Source organism: Olea europaea, chromosome 3 (assembly GCF_002742605.1).
Source record: "Olea europaea var. sylvestris chromosome 3, O_europaea_v1, whole genome shotgun sequence".
In the NCBI taxonomy this organism is placed as follows: Eukaryota; Viridiplantae; Streptophyta; class Magnoliopsida; order Lamiales; family Oleaceae; genus Olea; species Olea europaea.
Window position 1 is genome coordinate 17,801,644 of NC_036239.1, and position 19,906 is coordinate 17,821,549.

Here is a 19,906-nt window from a genome sequence, read left to right on the forward strand (position 1 = left end):
AGCAAAGCTAACATATCTTATATGGAACCACCACAAAGAGAGAGCACATTGACACAGTCAGAGCATATACTTCTGGTTCTCATTACTTTGTAGAGGTTGTCATTGTATTGCTTGAAGATATGCTTTTGAACCAAGCACATAATATTAGAGAAATGTTACAGGAAAAGCTCGAGCAACTTCCTGAAGTTGAGCGTGCTTTCGTTCACATAGACTTCGAGTTTACTCACAGACCAGAAAGAAGAAGAAGAAAGAAAGTAGTGGGTCTCAAAAGATACAGATAAAAAGTTAAGGGTATGGTTATTTCCATCTACGCTTTTTAAAAGTACATCACACTCTAAATTCATCCCTAATAAAAATTTAAAATTTTAAAAAAAATACTATTTATATCCACGACATTTCCATCTTGCCCTTATTAAACCCATTCATTTAAATATTATATATCCACGTGAATTTATATATCCATTGTAGGTGCAAATATCAAAATATAAACAATTTTCACTTTTTAATTCTCATGATAAATGATGCCTGCTAGACTAGTATTCGACTTATTATTCTCCAAACCCTTGCCAGACTCCCCATTCCTTGGCTCGAATTAATTACAGGAAACTCCAAACTCTTGCAACAATTACAGCTCCATCCGATCTAGATCTCACAATCCTAGATAATATTCTGTTAGTATTACTACTTCTATTATAGATCAACGAATTATGAATATTGGAAGAGCTCTTGCTGGTGTTCGAGTGATTTGAAGAGGTGAATTGATTAAATGACTCATGAGAACAATCGGAATATGACGAGAGTGACAAGGAGGGGTGGCGGCGGAGAAGGAACTAATATACAGTGAGACCCATTTGACAGATTTAGATGGGGGATGGGAGGGTGCCAATTTTTAATTTTTAGAAGATTTCAAGAAAATGAATCCAGACCTTTAAATTGATTTAAATTTAGGGTTGAGATTATTTGTCAAATTCACTTATCAAAAACTTTGTAAGAGGAACGCTCCCCTATGTTACCTAGACTGCTCATTATTACTTATATCTATTTAAGTAAATTTATATATGATTTAAAATATAATAAAATTTTATTTTTAAAAGTGGATGTACTTATAAAAAGCGTGGGTGAAAATAGCGCTACCCAAAGTTAATAACTTCCATTTCTGATTTATATCTACAGTTTTTTCCTCTTGTGCTGGCTGGCCATGTCTAAAGACGATAATCACTAGAAGTTCAGTTTTGACAACTGATCACAAAATTCTAATTACTTAGGAGGAGATGAAGAAAAAACCGGAAAAAAAAAAAGGGACAGATACAGAATCATCACCACCACCGGCCACCAGGAAGAAGAGGGTGGCAGCTGACAAAGACGGCGGTGATCAACTAAATAAAGAAAGTGGTGGTGATGATTTGGATCATGAGATTCATACGTGGACTGAAAGAGAGAGGAGGAAGAAGATGAGGGACATGTTCGCAAATCTTCAAGCTTTTCTTCCTCCTAAGGTAAATCTATTGGTTTGCGAAAATAAATAGTAGGAATCGTCGAATAGAAGTGTAGATCGAGTGGCTAATTTAAAGAAAAACAAAAGTTCAGTGCAAAAATAATTTGTGAATTGTTAAGAGCTCGATGCAGAGTATTGTTAGCTCATATTTAATGAAAAAGTACTCTCGATGAAGATCTAATTATTCGAAATCGTCGAATTCAAGAATCTTCTCTTCCCCTGTCAAAAATCAAGAATCCTGTCGAGATTGCTAAGGAAGACTCGATCCTTTTCTTCAAAAAACTGCAATAAATTTACATTTATTTCAATCTAATTTTATTTTTTTTAGCTTCCCTTTTCCCAGTATAATTTTCCAAGATCGTTTGGCAAGTTAGATTGTACAAAATTCAACAGTACTATACTGTCATGTTAAATAATATTTAGTCTCTGGCAACAAAATATTCATAATTTGGACATGAATTTGCTATTTTCCTCCAACTATTTTAGATTTCCAAGCTCAAATTGAGTGCAGTTTGAGATGTTTATTTTTGAAACTAATGCAGACAGACAAGTCCACCATTGTCGACGAAGCTGTAAACCACATTAGGATGCTACCAAAAACTATTGAGAAACTCGAGAAACAGAAGCACGAGGAACTCGCAACAAAGCCGGGGGAGACAGTTTTAGCCGATGAAGGATCTTCCAAGAATAACTTGCCTCCATTAATGCCTCAAACTCATTTTCATTCTCACAGATTCCCGTCTTTTTTCAGACATGGTCTTCTCTTAATATGAGCCTAAACATATGAGGACAAGATGCCCAAATCAGCATTTGTTGTCTGAAGAAGGCCGGGCTTTTCACTGCCATTTACTATGTTTTGGAGAAGCATAAAATTGAAGTGGTTTCTGCTCAAGTTTTATCCGATCATCATAGAAGCATGTACATGATTCAAGCCCATGTAAGTTCATCATTTTCTCCCTAAAATATCCAGAAATCCCATTAATTATACTGTTTAGTTTGTCGAATACCACGTGCTGAACATGTTGAGTATACATTATTAAAAAAGTTCCTGCAAGCGTTGGATAATTATGAAACACAAAAGTTGATATACAGAACTTTTTTTTTTCTTTTTTCCTTGTTATAGGCAACAAACAAGTTTTGTGATTTATTTCAAAATAATTGATTGAGAATGACTGAAGCTCATATTTATGAATAATTACTTCATTCTCTTTGTATATTCACTATTTTGTGTGCTTTCAAATGAATATTAGAAAAGAAAGAAAGAAAGATAATATTAGATTTTGAATGCTTAGCTCATCTAAAAGCTTAAACTAACACTTGAGAAATTTTTTTATTTATATTGTCAAACTAATTTTTGAATTTTCTTTCATAATTTCCGGGGTTTTGCTTCAAATGAATATTAGAAAAGAAAGAAAGAAAGATAATATTAGATTTTGAATGCTTAGCTCATCTAAAAGCTTAAACTAACACTCGAGAAATTTTTTATTTATATTGTCAAACTAATTTTGAATTTTCTTTCATAATTTCTGGGGTTTTGCTTACCCCAATTCATGTATACCAGGCAAATGGAGTTTGTAATGAAGTCCAGGAGCCTTTTCCAGTGGAAGAAATATACAAGAAAGCTGCAGGAAAGATAATGCTCATTGTTAATTCTTAATGAGAGACTGCAACTTCAATTTAAAAAGTAGACAAATGGTGTTGATATAAGTACTTAATTATGTATGTTTTTTATTACTTAATTATGTATACATATAGCTAGAATTAATGAAGTGCATGTCCCCCAATTTCATAAGTTATAGCATATATAGAAATATCTTCTTAATTAGCTCTCTCATTTGGTCATTATGCAATATAAGTTGCAAAATTTATTCCGTCTTCCTTTTGATAATCGATATATGGATGGGACCTGAGCTATCGAATTGGAATAAGTTCGTAAACAAATCATGAAGTATATCTAGCTAAAAAAAAATTGTATATTGGGTTTTGATATCCAATAAATCTCGGGCTACGATTTAAATGTTGGAATATAACTTCCTAGGCCTGATCGGCCAATGGTGAATTAATCACCAACAACCAAGTTCAAAGACTAGACCCGACCCATAAATATTACCTCTTGGATGATTTTTAATCTTGGTTCATTTAATCTTATTATTGGTCCAATTAAAGCCTAACCTAATCCTATATATATGTTATTTCTATCCTAGAAGTTCAGTGTGTGATTTGTGTATGAAAGTTGGGAAAAACTTGGCATTTCTCAAAAATCGGCTTCCCTTGGAGAAGAAAAAGCAGTGCCTTCTTCATTGATTTTAGTCTCTTCTCTTGCCTTATTCTATTGTTTTTCCCGTGCCTTTGTGACCTATAAATCATCACCGCTATCTTGTCCTTTGTGGGTGAGATTGAAAAGCAACCAAAATGAATATATTGGTTGTGGGTTGGAACTGTTTGAATTGGTTGATTGGTAAAGAAATATAACGTGAAACTAAGCTTGAAAATCACCGATTTAATGATCCTTGGAGCGAGCTTCCGTGATATTGTATATCTTATATTGAACAAAGAGTTTGCTAGGATCCTCCTCACACCAAGAAGTTAAAGATGACATCCAAAACAAGAAAGCCCCGAGCTTTGTGAAGAAGACTTTAGAATATTAATGTTGAATGAGAGAAGTATTTCAAGCCTTTCTAATTTTTTTAACAATATTTAAGAGAACTTTAGAAGGAAAAATTAAAGGATAGTGTTCCCTTTAGCATATCTGAAATGAATAAATGAAGGTATACCCTCAATCATTGAATATGTATATAGAGCTAGATATGCGAATTTTGAGATAAATTGTCCTGGCATGACAATTACATCATAGAAATTGCTAGTGTTTATTTCGAAGTTACTAGCTCAACTTCCCCATCCTAAACTAGAAATAATTATATATAAGTAAGATATTTTGTACAAGAAATAGCATGTTTGGTCATGTTAACAAAAAACGCCCTTTTAATAGGCTTTAAACTTTATAGCCAACCGTGCTCGCAAGTCCATAATAAATAATAAACCTTGAACCAAAACAAATCAATGTCTATTCCACGCAAAAGATTGTAGTATGTTCAATTAATTGACTCAATAATGGTGCTTCCTAGCACGTACAGGGACGAATTCAGGATTTGATCCAAGATCGAGTTAAAAAATTTCAAATCGGATTAATATGCGAAAAAAATTTACACTTAAAAAATTGGTTTCTTTTTATAAATAAAAAAAATACCCGTAAATTTTTTTTCATGTTTGGCTTCTTCACTTTTAATCTTAAATTTGGCCTCGTTTGATTATTTAATTCTTGATCTTGAGTTTGCTTCTAGATCCATATATTTGATTCTTGAATTCCTTCTTCTTTATATTTGGTTGTGGATATTGAATCTTCCTCTTCAATATACTTTCTTAATTAATTCTTATGTTGATGGGATGACATAAAGAAAGAGATCACATATAAATTGGAGATCATAACTCTATATATATATATCTATAAGTAGTTTGGCCGTCATAAAATACAATTCTAACGAATTTGGTTTTTACATCTATAATTCTGCCCACACTTTATTTATATATCTTAAGCACAATAATTTAATTCTTTATTCGACTACTTTAAAAAAGCTTAATTTTAAGATATACTTATAAATAATTAATTACCTACATAGGCCCACATGATAAATTAATGAATCCAACAATCTTCCACTTGGACCACATATATTACCTTATATGTATAACCTTATAACGTCAAAACTTTTACTATTATAACCAAAAGTATTTTCGAACAATCTATTGACTATATCAATATATGATCAAAGCGATCTTCATTACAAGTATCATAGCTAAACTCATCAATGGTCACGTATATCAACACAATTAAATGACAGACCAAGTGTGGATGTATAACATTGAAATTACTTGCAATATGATCCAAACATGTCTATTTCCAACTGATCATACCTTACTCTTTTATAAGATCAACAATAAATTTTAATTTTTCTTGGACAGTCATCAAATCATCCATCTTTTTTAGAAGTCTTGAAAGTTTCGATGTCCCATATTCGAAAACACAAAGAGACCTTCCGTACATTTTGTGGTATACTACAGGAAGCCGGATTAGAGGTAAACATCCCCCTGACAATTCAAGCAACTTTACGAGTTGTCCCCGCAAAGCATTTAGATCCCTCCGTTGTACCCGGGTCAAGTCATTCTGGTCACTAGAAGCAAGTGCACCTGCTGAAACTTTGTCCAAGGTACATGTAAGACTTTGTGATGTCGAAGTCATAGATTCTGATACTAAATTATCATTACATTCAAATGTAGAATCTGACATCACTGGAAACCAAGCAACATTTGTACGAGCCTGTGGCAAAAATCCATGCCCACGAGCCACACTAGACCTCCCATAGAAACCGACTTGCATTACTCAGAGCCGACGAGACTCCCACCCTCAATGGAATAACAAGGATAATAGTGTATCCACGTTGACCTAGTACATGAAGTGCAGGAGCAAAATCTCTGTCTCCCGAGATTAACAAGATTGATGAGGGCTCGCGATTTTCGAGAGCAAAAGAGAACATGTCGCCCAAAATTTTCTTGTAGGCAGCATCGTTGGGAACACCTACAAGTTTGACACCTATGCTCTGACACCCCTTTCTTAATCGCCTCGAAAATACACTAAAATCTCCATATGCTGAAAACATGGTCACCGGTCCATTAATTGTAGGATGGGATTGTGAACTCATCATTATGTTGCTAGCTACATCCTCAGGACACACATCACTTGGCACGGGGCAACTCTCAATGTCCCAAAAGATGGCAATAGAACCCTGTAAGGAGCCTTTGGATTTTCCATGAGGAAGATTGACAGGAATTTATGTTAAAATTTGACATGCTATAATAACTTTTCGAATTGTCCATACTTTCGTTCATTGAGCATTCCACTGGAAACCAAGCAACATTTACATTAGCCTGCAGCACAAATCCATGTCCACGAGCCATACTAGACCAATCCCATATAAACTGACTTGCATTACTCAGAGCCGACGAGACTCCCACCCTTGATGGAATAACAAGGATAATAGTGTATCCACGTTGACCTAGTACATGAAGTGCAGGAGCAAAATCTCTGTCTCCCGAGATTAACAAGATTGATGAGGGTGGGCGATTGTCGAGAGCAAAAAGGAACATGTCGACCAAAGTTTTCTTGGAGGCAGCATCGTTGGGAACGTGAACGAGTTGGACACCTATCCTACAACACCCCTTTTTTAGTCGCCTCGAAAATGCGCTAAAATCTCCATATGCTGAAAACATTTTCACTGGTTTATTAATTGTAGGATGGGCTCGTAAACTCATCCTAATGTTACCGACCACATTCTCTGAACGCATATCACTTGGCACGGCACAGTTCTCAATGTCCCAAAAGATGGCAACAGGACCTCGTAAGGAGCTTCGGGTTTTCCATGAGGAAGATTGACAAGAATTCATGTTAAAATTTGACATGTTTTTCTGAGTTATCTCCAAGTATCCTGATGGCAATGTGATATATTTGAGATAGCTGTTATCTAATAACCTTCAGCAATAACTGGCTTCCTGAAATCGAAGAAAATGATGTGAACAACCAAAAATAAGTTGAATATTTATAACCAAAAAAGAATACAGATTCCATATCAATTTACGGATAGAACTCTTATTGTATTACCAAACTAATTTAAAAATTACTACTCTAAAAACATTATAATGTAGTCAATGCTTCAAAGTCAGTCGTCTAAAATGTGAGATAATTCCAGAAAATAAGTATTTTTTTTTTTTTTTAAGTAAAAAGAGTAACTCTAAAAATCATGTTTGGCAAAATAATACTTGAAGCTAGAATCTAGTTGATTCAATCAAAAAACCCCATCCGGCAAAAAGTAGTCCAAAAATAGAATTAAAAAGGTAAAAGACTATTCCTAAAAACAGAACATGAATAGGGTTCTACAAATCACCAACCAACAGCAAACAAGATTGGTAAAACAAGAAAATTGCATAAAAATAGAATAAGATTAACCCTCAACATAAGAAAACACAAACTCATGATTAACTCTACCACTGAAGATTAATATGTTAAAAAAAAAAAAATTGTTATTTAAATCTTCACAGACTAGTACTAGACAAGAGGCCGGACACTTGACCTTCAAGGATATATAGACCTTCAGGATCAATTAGATTTATTTGGCATAAAAATATATAGGGACCTTCAATTCAAGGATATGGACTCAATATTCAGCCTTCAGACTTGAGAGCGCCGAGAATTGGAGATTGAGAGAGAGAGAGAGAGAGACAAAGGATTTGGGAATTTATTGGTTTCAATTTCAGCACAGTCAATTTCTGTTTCAATTTTATTTCCCTGGGTTGGACAAGTGGACGCAATGGTTAAATTTACAAAGAAATCGAAGGAGGATGACTTAATTGTTGGAATGCAGACATGGGAGAGCCAAGAATTACTGGGCTAAAAATTTTAAAATTTTAATATACAACTGAAATTTATATATAATAAGATAAATTCATAATATAAGTTACCTATTAAAGTTGTATTCGACGATATTTTATAGCATAAAATTCATCTATAATGGAATCTAGATCTAAATTTATACTAAATTCTCGTTTAATATTTAGTGTTAAACAGTCAGCAAGAATTATTAAATTATAAAATTCCCAAACAACTCATGAAAAGTCAGATTATATCGTTATTAAATTATATAATTCCCAAACAATTTACATACATTTCAAGTGATTTCAGGAATATCCAAAACAATTGCGAAAGATTAAAATTTCAAAATACAAGATTTAAACCCCCCTACCTTAAAAAATAAAACCGCGTCTACCAATCTGCACCACAAGTTAACTTCAAAAATTCGATCTGTGCCCAAAACAATCTGTAAATTTCAAATTTGGACGCGATTACTCAATTTTTTTCACCAATAACCCTATTACTAGTAAAACCTGGCACGAACAACTAAGAAATCTTTAAAGAGCCGTACATAAAACAAGTCATTATTCTCAAAAAATTATTCAAAATACACCAGTTACCAAATAAACTAATTATTCTCCAAAAAAACATCATTCTACTTTGAATCCCATATAAAAAAGAGGGTTTTAGTAAAACTAATTATTCAAAATACGCCAAATTACCAATTCAATTTTAACATTCAGATTTGAAAAAAGAAAGGGTCACGAACGGGACTCACCGTCACTCATGGCAGTTAGCAGGGCACAGGCCGGCAGTGAGTCGGCAATCGACGGTTCCGTTCGGTGCGGCTACGGTCAGGGGCAAAGTGAAAAGATTTAGGGATTTTGATTTTTGGGAATTATTTGACTTGGTTTTGCAAAGGAAAATGGGAATGGCCGAATGGAAAAGAAAGGGATTATACGTGAACGGTGAATCAGAATAAGAAAATGGGTAATGGACTAACTAATGGGTATTATTATTGGGCCTAAAATTATATAGAATTTGTAGGCTACAAATTAAAGATTTTATTTATTTATTTTTATTTTTTTAATTTCGGACAGCCCATTAAATTTATTTGTTGGTGGGGATGTGTCTAATTGGATACAATTCAAGCCAAAAAAAAAAAAAAAAAAAAATAATTTTGTTGCATCTGGGCCTTGGTGACAGTGGGCTGTAGCCAAGTGCAGCCCACCATTGAATCCGCCCCTGAATGTAGAAATAGAATTACCTAAATTTTTTTAAAAAAATTAATTCAAAAATCAAGATCAGCTAGATAGTTACATGTATATTATATCAAGAATAAAATATTCGAGTTTTTACCTAAATTCGATTATTAACTCTTGAATTAATTTTGAATATCAAATTTTAATCTTTTGGATCATGTACTTTCAGTTAGGGGTGGGCATGGGTCGGGTCGATTTTTTCCCCAACCCAACATGATTGGTTTGATCAAAATTTTACCCAACCCAACCTGTGTAAAGGTTGAAACCCAACCCAATCAACTATCGGTCGGGTTGGTCGGTTTGGGACGAATTTTCAATAAAAATTAAAGTTATTCAATTTTTGAGCTTGATATCTTCTTTATACTTCATTAAAATAATGGAATTTGGTTTTTCCTTCCATTATCAGAATAAAACTACTAGAAATAAGATTATCAAAATGGATTGCACCACCAGATTTTCTAGCAAAGCTAACATATCTTATATGGAACCACCACAAAGAGAGAGCACATTGACACAGTCAGAGCATATACTTCTGGTTCTCATTACTTTGTAGAGGTTGTCATTGTATTGCTTGAAGATATGCTTTTGAACCAAGCACATAATATTAGAGAAATGTTACAGGAAAAGCTCGAGCAACTTCCTGAAGTTGAGCGTGCTTTCGTTCACATAGACTTCGAGTTTACTCACAGACCAGAAAGAAGAAGAAGAAAGAAAGTAGTGGGTCTCAAAAGATACAGATAAAAAGTTAAGGGTACGGCTATTTCCATCTACGCTTTTTAAAAGTACATCACACTCTAAATTCATCCCTAATAAAAATTTAAAATTTTAAAAAAAATACTATTTATATCCACAACATTTCCATCTTGCCCTTATTAAACCCATTCATTTAAATATTATATATCCACGTGAATTTATATATCCATTGTAGGTGCAAATATCAAAATATAAACAATTTTCACTTTTTAATTCTCATGATAAATGATGCCTACTAGACTAGTATTCGACTTATTATTCTCCAAACCCTTGCCAGACTCCCCATTCCTTGGCTTGAATTATTTACAGGAAACTCCAAACTCTTGCAACAATTACAGCTCCATCCGATTTAGATCTCACAATCCTGGATAATATTCTGTTAGTATTACTACTTCTATTATAGATCAACGAATTATGAATATTGGAAGAGCTCTTGCTGGTGTTCGAGTGATTTGAAGAGGTGAATTGATTAAATGAGTCATGAGAACAATCGGAATATGACGAGAGTGACAAGGAGGGGTGGCGGCGGAGGAGAAGGAACTAATATACAGTGAGACCCATTTGACAGATTTAGATGGGGGATGGGAGGGTGCCAATTTTTAATTTTTAGAAGATTTCAAGAAAATGAATCTAGACCTTTAAATTGATTTAAATTTAGGGTTGAGATTATTTGTCAAATTCACTTATCAAAAACTTTGTAAGAGGAACGCTCCCCTATGTTACCTAGACTGCTCATTATTACTTATATCTATTTAAGTAAATTTATATATGATTTAAAATATAATAAAATTTTATTTTTAAAAGTGGATGTACTTATAAAAAGCGTGGGTGAAAATAGCGCTACCCAAAGTTAATAACTTCCATTTCTGATTTATATCTACAGTTTTTTCCTCTTGTGCTGGCTGGCCATGTCTAAAGACGATAATCACTAGAAGTTCAGTTTTGACAACTGATCACAAAATTCTAATTACTTAGGAGGAGATGAAGAAAAAACCGGAAAAAAAAAAGGGACAGATACAGAATCATCACCACCACCGGCCACCAGGAAGAAGAGGGTGGCAGCTGACAAAGACGGCGGTGATCAACTAAATAAAGAAAGTGGTGGTGATGATTTGGATCATGAGATTCATACGTGGACTGAAAGAGAGAGGAGGAAGAAGATGAGGGACATGTTCGCAAATCTTCAAGCTTTTCTTCCTCCTAAGGTAAATCTATTGGTTTGCGAAAATAAATAGTAGGAATCGTCGAATAGAAGTGTAGATCGAGTGGCTAATTTAAAGAAAAATAAAAGTTCAGTGCAAAAATAATTTGTGAATTGTTAAGAGCTCGATGCAGAGTATTGTTAGCTCGTATTTAATGAAAAAGTACTCTCGATGAAGATCTAATTATTCGAAATCGTCGAATTCAAGAATCTTCTCTTCCCCTGTCAAAAATCAAGAATCCTGTCGAGATTGCTAAGGAAGACTCGATCCTTTTCTTCAAAAAACTGCAATAAATTTACATTTATTTCAATCTAATTTTATTTTTTTTAGCTTCCCTTTTCCCAGTATAATTTTCCAAGATCGTTTGGCAAGTTAGATTGTACAAAATTCAACAGTACTATACTGTCATGTTAAATAATATTTAGTCTCTGGCAACAAAATATTCATAATTTGGACATGAATTTGCTATTTTCCTCCAACTATTTTAGATTTCCAAGCTCAAATTGAGTGCAGTTTGAGATGTTTATTTTTGAAACTAATGCAGACAGACAAGTCCACCATTGTCGACGAAGCTGTAAACCACATTAGGATGCTACCAAAAACTATTGAGAAACTCGAGAAACAGAAGCACGAGGAACTCGCAACAAAGCCGGGGGAGACAGTTTTAGCCGATGAAGGATCTTCCAAGAATAACTTGCCTCCATTAATGCCTCAAACTCATTTTCATTCTCACAGATTCCCGTCTTTTTTCAGACATGGTCTTCTCTTAATATGAGCCTAAACATATGAGGACAAGATGCCCAAATCAGCATTTGTTGTCTGAAGAAGGCCGGGCTTTTCACTGCCATTTACTATGTTTTGGAGAAGCATAAAATTGAAGTGGTTTCTGCTCAAGTTTTATCCGATCATCATAGAAGCATGTACATGATTCAAGCCCATGTAAGTTCATCATTTTCTCCCTAAAATATCCAGAAATCCCATTAATTATACTGTTTAGTTTGTCGAATACCACGTGCTGAACATGTTGAGTATACATTATTAAAAAAGTTCCTGCAAGCGTTGGATAATTATGAAACACAAAAGTTGATATACAGAACTTTTTTTTTTCTTTTTTCCTTGTTATAGGCAACAAACAAGTTTTGTGATTTATTTCAAAATAATTGATTGAGAATGACTGAAGCTCATATTTATGAATAATTACTTCATTCTCTTTGTATATTCACTATTTTGTGTGCTTTCAAATGAATATTAGAAAAGAAAGAAAGAAAGATAATATTAGATTTTGAATGCTTAGCTCATCTAAAAGCTTAAACTAACACTTGAGAAATTTTTTTATTTATATTGTCAAACTAATTTTTGAATTTTCTTTCATAATTTCCGGGGTTTTGCTTCAAATGAATATTAGAAAAGAAAGAAAGAAAGATAATATTAGATTTTGAATGCTTAGCTCATCTAAAAGCTTAAACTAACACTTGAGAAATTTTTTTATTTATATTGTCAAACTAATTTTTGAATTTTCTTTCATAATTTCCGGGGTTTTGCTTCAAATGAATATTAGAAAAGAAAGAAAGAAAGATAATATTAGATTTTGAATGCTTAGCTCATCTAAAAGCTTAAACTAACACTCGAGAAATTTTTTATTTATATTGTCAAACTAATTTTGAATTTTCTTTCATAATTTCTGGGGTTTTGCTTACCCCAATTCATGTATACCAGGCAAATGGAGTTTGTAATGAAGTCCAGGAGCCTTTTCCAGTGGAAGAAATATACAAGAAAGCTGCAGGAAAGATAATGCTCATTGTTAATTCTTAATGAGAGACTGCAACTTCAATTTAAAAAGTAGACAAATGGTGTTGATATAAGTACTTAATTATGTATGTTTTTTATTACTTAATTATGTATACATATAGCTAGAATTAATGAAGTGCATGTCCCCCAATTTCATAAGTTATAGCATATATAGAAATATCTTCTTAATTAGCTCTCTCATTTGGTCATTATGCAATATAAGTTGCAAAATTTATTCCGTCTTCCTTTTGATAATCGATATATGGATGGGACCTGAGCTATCGAATTGGAATAAGTTCGTAAACAAATCATGAAGTATATCTAGCTAAAAAAAAATTGTATATTGGGTTTTGATATCCAATAAATCTCGGGCTACGATTTAAATGTTGGAATATAACTTCCTAGGCCTGATCGGCCAATGGTGAATTAATCACCAACAACCAAGTTCAAAGACTAGACCCGACCCATAAATATTACCTCTTGGATGATTTTTAATCTTGGTTCATTTAATCTTATTATTGGTCCAATTAAAGCCTAACCTAATCCTATATATATGTTATTTCTATCCTAGAAGTTCAGTGTGTGATTTGTGTATGAAAGTTGGGAAAAACTTGGCATTTCTCAAAAATCGGCTTCCCTTGGAGAAGAAAAAGCAGTGCCTTCTTCATTGATTTTAGTCTCTTCTCTTGCCTTATTCTATTGTTTTTCCCGTGCCTTTGTGACCTATAAATCATCACCGCTATCTTGTCCTTTGTGGGTGAGATTGAAAAGCAACCAAAATGAATATATTGGTTGTGGGTTGGAACTGTTTGAATTGGTTGATTGGTAAAGAAATATAACGTGAAACTAAGCTTGAAAATCACCGATTTAATGATCCTTGGAGCGAGCTTCCGTGATATTGTATATCTTATATTGAACAAAGAGTTTGCTAGGATCCTCCTCACACCAAGAAGTTAAAGATGACATCCAAAACAAGAAAGCCCCGAGCTTTGTGAAGAAGACTTTAGAATATTAATGTTGAATGAGAGAAGTATTTCAAGCCTTTCTAATTTTTTTAACAATATTTAAGAGAACTTTAGAAGGAAAAATTAAAGGATAGTGTTCCCTTTAGCATATCTGAAATGAATAAATGAAGGTATACCCTCAATCATTGAATATGTATATAGAGCTAGATATGCGAATTTTGAGATAAATTGTCCTGGCATGACAATTACATCATAGAAATTGCTAGTGTTTATTTCGAAGTTACTAGCTCAACTTCCCCATCCTAAACTAGAAATAATTATATATAAGTAAGATATTTTGTACAAGAAATAGCATGTTTGGTCATGTTAACAAAAAACGCCCTTTTAATAGGCTTTAAACTTTATAGCCAACCGTGCTCGCAAGTCCATAATAAATAATAAACCTTGAACCAAAACAAATCAATGTCTATTCCACGCAAAAGATTGTAGTATGTTCAATTAATTGACTCAATAATGGTGCTTCCTAGCACGTACAGGGACGAATTCAGGATTTGATCCAAGATCGAGTTAAAAAATTTCAAATCGGATTAATATGCGAAAAAAATTTACACTTAAAAAATTGGTTTCTTTTTATAAATAAAAAAAATACCCGTAAATTTTTTTTCATGTTTGGCTTCTTCACTTTTAATCTTAAATTTGGCCTCGTTTGATTATTTAATTCTTGATCTTGAGTTTGCTTCTAGATCCATATATTTGATTCTTGAATTCCTTCTTCTTTATATTTGGTTGTGGATATTGAATCTTCCTCTTCAATATACTTTCTTAATTAATTCTTATGTTGATGGGATGACATAAAGAAAGAGATCACATATAAATTGGAGATCATAACTCTATATATATATATCTATAAGTAGTTTGGCCGTCATAAAATACAATTCTAACGAATTTGGTTTTTACATCTATAATTCTGCCCACACTTTATTTATATATCTTAAGCACAATAATTTAATTCTTTATTCGACTACTTTAAAAAAGCTTAATTTTAAGATATACTTATAAATAATTAATTACCTACATAGGCCCACATGATAAATTAATGAATCCAACAATCTTCCACTTGGACCACATATATTACCTTATATGTATAACCTTATAACGTCAAAACTTTTACTATTATAACCAAAAGTATTTTCGAACAATCTATTGACTATATCAATATATGATCAAAGCGATCTTCATTACAAGTATCATAGCTAAACTCATCAATGGTCACGTATATCAACACAATTAAATGACAGACCAAGTGTGGATGTATAACATTGAAATTACTTGCAATATGATCCAAACATGTCTATTTCCAACTGATCATACCTTACTCTTTTATAAGATCAACAATAAATTTTAATTAGAGTGAAATTGTACTAAATACTTTATTTCTAAAATAAATTGAATGTCCATGGATAAAAATGTCTTTAACAGACAACATCTGAATACAAACTCTCACCAAACTGTCATATAAACAAAAGATACAATACCTATGTGAATAATAGGCTCATGAAAGACTTTAGGTGATAGCCTCTTAGTAAGTCGATACGTAATTGTAGAGTTTGTCCTGATATGTTCAATATAAACCCGAACACTCTAAATTCTTTCTTTGACAACTAGGAACTTAATGTCCATAAACTTTAACATCATCAAACTCCTATTGGAATACAAAATTGCTATTGTTACATAATTTTTCAATCCATCCAAAATATGCAGACTGTGACAAAATTTTCTAGTTATATTCCATGATCAAAATCAGAATATCCAATGATCTCTAGTTGCTTTGATTTTCCTGAATGTGATCATGTAGTCCTGATTGGTTTGCATCCTTAATATAAAAAAGGCGTCATTGAGAATTTTCATTTCAAAATTTCGTTACAGAAATTTCTTCGTTTTGCGCAATAAGCCTATATTATTATAGGAAAGTAATATATCACCGACACACAATATCAAAAAAATATGCTTACTCTCCGCTGAACTTGTGGTATACAAAATCATCTACTGTATTTACCTATAAACCAAATGAGATAATTTTTTGATAAAATTTGTAAAACCATTAACGGGAAGCCTACTCAAGCATGTAGATGTATTTTTTTAGTTTGTAAACCATCCGACGTAGTTTAAGATCACAATGTGTCACAAATGCCCCAATAGTCCTAAAAGAGTTTTTCACATGAACCATAGAGAAAATCCCTTTAAAGTCAATGCGTTCCTTTTGAGTAAAGCCATTTACAATAAGACGAGCATTATATCTCTTCACATCACCCTTCGAATCTCTCTTAGTTTTAAATATCCATTTATAACCAATAGGCTTTGCACATTCACGCAATATGATGAATTCCTAAATTCATTGTCACTCATGTACTTTATTTCTTTATTCATGACTCTTAAGAATTATTCCTTTGCGTTGCTTGATAAAAGTTGATTGATCAGTTCTTCTTTCACCAGTACAATATCATCTTTATTTTCTTGGAGAAAGACTATAAAACTTTAACTTTATGAATTGCTAAGATCTTCATGTCAAATCATCAAGAAAATTAATTAATGCGAAACATACTTTAATTCTTTGGCAATGATTCTTTATTACTGGATTTTAATTCGGGATCTCGAATCTTAAACTGTAATCTTTTCATGTTTGGCTTCACTTTTAATCTTGAATTTTGCTTCATTTGATTCTTTAATTCTTGTTCTTGATTTTGTTTCCTAATCCATAGATTTGATTCTTGAATTTATTCTTCTTTATATTTGGTTGTGGATATTGAATCTTCCTCTTCAATTCTTATGTTGATGGGATGACATAAAGAATGAAAATCACATATGAATTTATATTCATAAATATTTCCCTCATCATGAAATAGAATTCCAAAGGAGTCTGGTCTTTACATATATAATTTGGTCCACACTCTATTTAGATGTCCTAAACCCAATAATTAAATTCTTTATTAGATCATTTTAAACGGGTTTAACTTTAAGATAGTCTTATGCACAATTAATCACCTACTTAGGCTCATATGACAAATTAATAAACCCAACATGCTGCCTTTAGCCACAATGGGTATTAGTGGGCAATTTGTATCATTTGCTTAATAGGATTTCAACGCCATGTTTACAAAATCGGCTTGTTTAGCCGATTTCGCTAGTTGGGAAATTGGTTCGGTTATTGTGTAAGTATGAAAATCGGAATAAAATGCAGTCCTTTAGTAAAGAATGAAACAACTTGACCCTAGCAGCCTTTCTCCCATTGTTCTGATTACACAAAGTTCTTCAAAGCTTCGTCATCTCACTCTCCAAGCCCTTCATATTACATAAATGGAAAAGATAATAATAAAGCAAAAAGCATATAATACTTGATACATAAATAAAGATTTCATGGTTGGTCATAAAAGGACAATATATTGGGCTCATCTATTGTCTCTTAAAGAGTATTTCCAAGAGACTCTTTAAATATAAGATGTCATTTATTTTAAGAGTTAATCCTTAAAATTGTGCTATAAGACACTCTTAATTTAAAGAGTAAGTTTGACTCTTCAAATTTCCACTCTCTATAATTAAATGCATTCAAAGTATTTTAATTTTCAATGAAGAAAAATAAGCTTATTAATTTGGAAGGAAGCTAGCAAAAAAAATAGGGAGAACCAAAAAATAATTTTACATTAAAATTAAGTGTTAGTTATAAAGAGCCCGTAGGAGTATTTAAAAATTAGTCACTAAATGCTCTCTAAATTATATAATATGCTCTTTAAAGATATAGATCAATCTCTTGGCGATGCTTTAAGTATTTATGCCCAATTGTTTCTATTTCAGGTTAAGTGGATTGTGAAATAATAGTTTATTTAATTAATGAGTCATAAATGCTCTTTTACTTAATAGATGCTGTAGACATCAATATATTAATTAATTTAATTTATTGTTTTCAATTTCGATTCAACCTCGATTTGACTTGGTTAACCATTTTAATCATTGATCTTTTCAATTCAATATCCGGATTGATTTGAAAAGCATAATTTAACGTGCAGTAGATGAGATTTAACTTTTATCTTGCCTTAATATTGTGTGTACGACACATATTTCTTCTATTTTCTCTGCATATTGGCCTTAAGTATAAGTAAATTCGTAGATATAGATTAGTACTTCAAGAGAAAATTACGTCCATCACCACCTTATCTTTCATAATTCGAAATCTTTTGTCCTTGGATTTTGTTTCTCCAAACAATGTATACATCTAAAATTCCATCTCCACTGAAAATCATCCAAACCCTCTCCACCACCACGTTACTTTGCATTGTCGCTCATGTAACCAATCTGTTTTCTTCAATAGATCAATTTATTGTGGTCCTATGTTTTACCTTCAATTTCAGTTTAATGGAGTTTCAACTACAGACCCATTGATTGGAAAATATGGTCACAGGCTCACAGTAGCTGTGGCTTGATGGGGGGTTGCCTATAAAAGTAAGCATGCTACGTAAGCTTGAGCACTACAAAATAGACATCATACACCATCCATTCGAAGTGTTCTAAGTGTTGGGTTTTCTCGACCCAATTAGACTGGCTTTTATTGGAAAAATATTATTTCCATTATTCCATGTGATTTTATTGAAAATATATTATTTCGTTTATTCCACGTGATCTTTTATCTTGTTCCCATATTTGTAGTATTTCTAGAGTTTGATATGCATCCCTATAAATATTACACTATTTTCACAAATTTTGTATTACTAAAATATAAAATAATTTGTATAGCCACAGTTATTGTATTTGTTTTATACCAATTAATTCTTTGCCTTTTATCTTGTTACTTGTTTGCGATCATAAACTTCATATCGTGTCTTATATTATCTCGATCTGTTTTATTTCCCAAAAAGTGGTGTCAGAGCTATTGGTTGTGATTTGTTTGAGAATTTTGTTATTAATGTCAGTCATGAAGTATGAAATTTCACTCTTGAATCACAATAATTGATTCTCGTTGTGGCAAATAAAGATGCGAGCTATACTCGCACATATGGATTTAGATGATGCGTTGTTGAAATTTGACAATATATCCATAATTTTGGAAAACAGGGAAGAAAAAAGGGAATGATTTGAAGACACTTTCATATATACATCTTCATTGTGGTTGAAGTTGGAGCATTTGTACATGATTAAAATATGACAAGCAAATTACATCTAAAGCAGAAGTTTTATTCTTATCGCATGGCAAAAGGCAGATCTTTGGAAGATCTTCTAGTTGTGTTCTAGGAGATCGTCGCTAATTTGGAGACTTTAGAAGTAAAGTATGATGAAGGAGATTTGACCTTAATCTTTTTGTGTTCGTTACCCACTTCGTTTACTTCATTCAGAAATACGATCTTATATAATCGTGATATTTTCACAATTGAAGATGCGTATGATACCTTGTTTTCAAAAGAGATGGTTGGATCTAAGTTCAGAGACGAAGAATACCTTGTTATTCATGGTGATCGGAGAAGGTGTAAATTGAGGTCAAATTTCATTAATCAGGTTTGTTATTATTGCAAGAAGAAATGACACGTTAAGATGGATTGCGACAAATTGCACAACAAAGTCATTTAATTGCAAAAAGCAATCAAATGCTTTAGACAAGACCAACATACCTGAGAACTATCTGAGTGATCGAGATGTTTTGACGATTTCTGACATGGAATCCAAACTTAACTAGAAGTGGATTTTGGATACAGTTTGTGCATTCCATATGGATCACAATCGGGATTTGTTTGAAATATGTGAAACGGTGACGCAATGTGTCGTTGTCATGGGAAACAATGAACATTGTCGGGTAGCTAGTATTGGTAGAGTCAAATTGAAGTTGATGGATGGAACATGTAAAATACTTGATTACGTTTGACATATTTCAGATTTGAAGAAAAATATCATTTCGTTAAGTACTCTTTATTCAAAAGGGTACACGTTCTTAAGAGGAGGTG

At 32.6% G+C, this 19,906-nt stretch overlaps 4 protein-coding genes across 4 annotated transcripts; 2 read left to right on the forward strand and 2 right to left on the reverse strand.

Moving 5' to 3' along the window:
* Window positions 1-1,271: 1,271 nt before the first annotated feature.
* On the forward strand, window positions 1,272-2,421 carry LOC111379242 (transcription factor bHLH95-like). Its single transcript, XM_023002588.1, has 2 exons — window positions 1,272-1,496; window positions 2,038-2,421. Exons 1-2 carry the CDS (start codon window positions 1,272-1,274, stop codon window positions 2,266-2,268), a joined length of 456 nt encoding a protein of 151 aa, XP_022858356.1. The 3' UTR covers window positions 2,269-2,421.
* A 3,044-nt stretch (window positions 2,422-5,465) lies between these two features.
* On the reverse strand, window positions 5,466-6,249 carry LOC111379249. The gene is made up of 2 exons (XM_023002601.1): window positions 5,922-6,249; window positions 5,466-5,839 (listed from the first exon to the last, which is right to left on the reverse strand). The coding sequence occupies exons 1-2, from the start codon at window positions 6,247-6,249 to the stop codon at window positions 5,466-5,468; spliced, it is 702 nt and encodes a 233-aa protein (XP_022858369.1).
* Window positions 6,250-6,255: 6 nt separating this feature from the next.
* On the reverse strand, window positions 6,256-7,815 carry LOC111391765 (meiosis regulator and mRNA stability factor 1-like). The gene is made up of 2 exons (XM_023017012.1): window positions 7,738-7,815; window positions 6,256-7,096 (listed from the first exon to the last, which is right to left on the reverse strand). Exon 2 carries the CDS (start codon window positions 7,004-7,006, stop codon window positions 6,305-6,307), a length of 702 nt encoding a protein of 233 aa, XP_022872780.1. The 5' UTR covers window positions 7,007-7,096; window positions 7,738-7,815; the 3' UTR covers window positions 6,256-6,304.
* Window positions 7,816-8,738: 923 nt separating this feature from the next.
* On the forward strand, window positions 8,739-12,097 carry LOC111379256 (transcription factor bHLH95-like). The gene is made up of 4 exons (XM_023002610.1): window positions 8,739-8,805; window positions 9,768-9,935; window positions 10,943-11,172; window positions 11,714-12,097. The coding sequence occupies exons 1-4, from the start codon at window positions 8,739-8,741 to the stop codon at window positions 11,942-11,944; spliced, it is 696 nt and encodes a 231-aa protein (XP_022858378.1). The 3' UTR covers window positions 11,945-12,097.
* The last annotated feature ends 7,809 nt before the right edge of the window (window positions 12,098-19,906 follow it).

Bases quoted from the DNA above. Each gene is read 5' to 3' on its own strand.
- LOC111379242 (XM_023002588.1), top strand. From the start codon at position 1,272: ATGAAGAAAAAACCGGAAAAAAAAAAAGGGACAGATACAGAATCATCA. The intron at 1,497-2,037 runs GTAAATCTATTG...AAACTAATGCAG, and splicing joins AAGCTTTTCTTCCTCCTAAG to ACAGACAAGTCCACCATTGT.
- LOC111391765 (XM_023017012.1), bottom strand. From the start codon at position 7,006: ATGTCAAATTTTAACATGAATTCTTGTCAATCTTCCTCATGGAAAACC.
- LOC111379256 (XM_023002610.1), top strand. From the start codon at position 8,739: ATGGCAGTTAGCAGGGCACAGGCCGGCAGTGAGTCGGCAATCGACGGT. The intron at 8,806-9,767 runs GTCAGGGGCAAA...ATTACTTTGTAG, and splicing joins TTCCGTTCGGTGCGGCTACG to AGGTTGTCATTGTATTGCTT. The intron at 9,936-10,942 runs GTCTCAAAAGAT...CTAATTACTTAG, and splicing joins AAGAAGAAAGAAAGTAGTGG to GAGGAGATGAAGAAAAAACC.
- LOC111379249 (XM_023002601.1), bottom strand. From the start codon at position 6,249: ATGAGTTCACAATCCCATCCTACAATTAATGGACCGGTGACCATGTTT. The intron at 5,840-5,921 runs GTCGGTTTCTAT...CTTGGTTTCCAG, and splicing joins GTCGGCTCTGAGTAATGCAA to TGATGTCAGATTCTACATTT.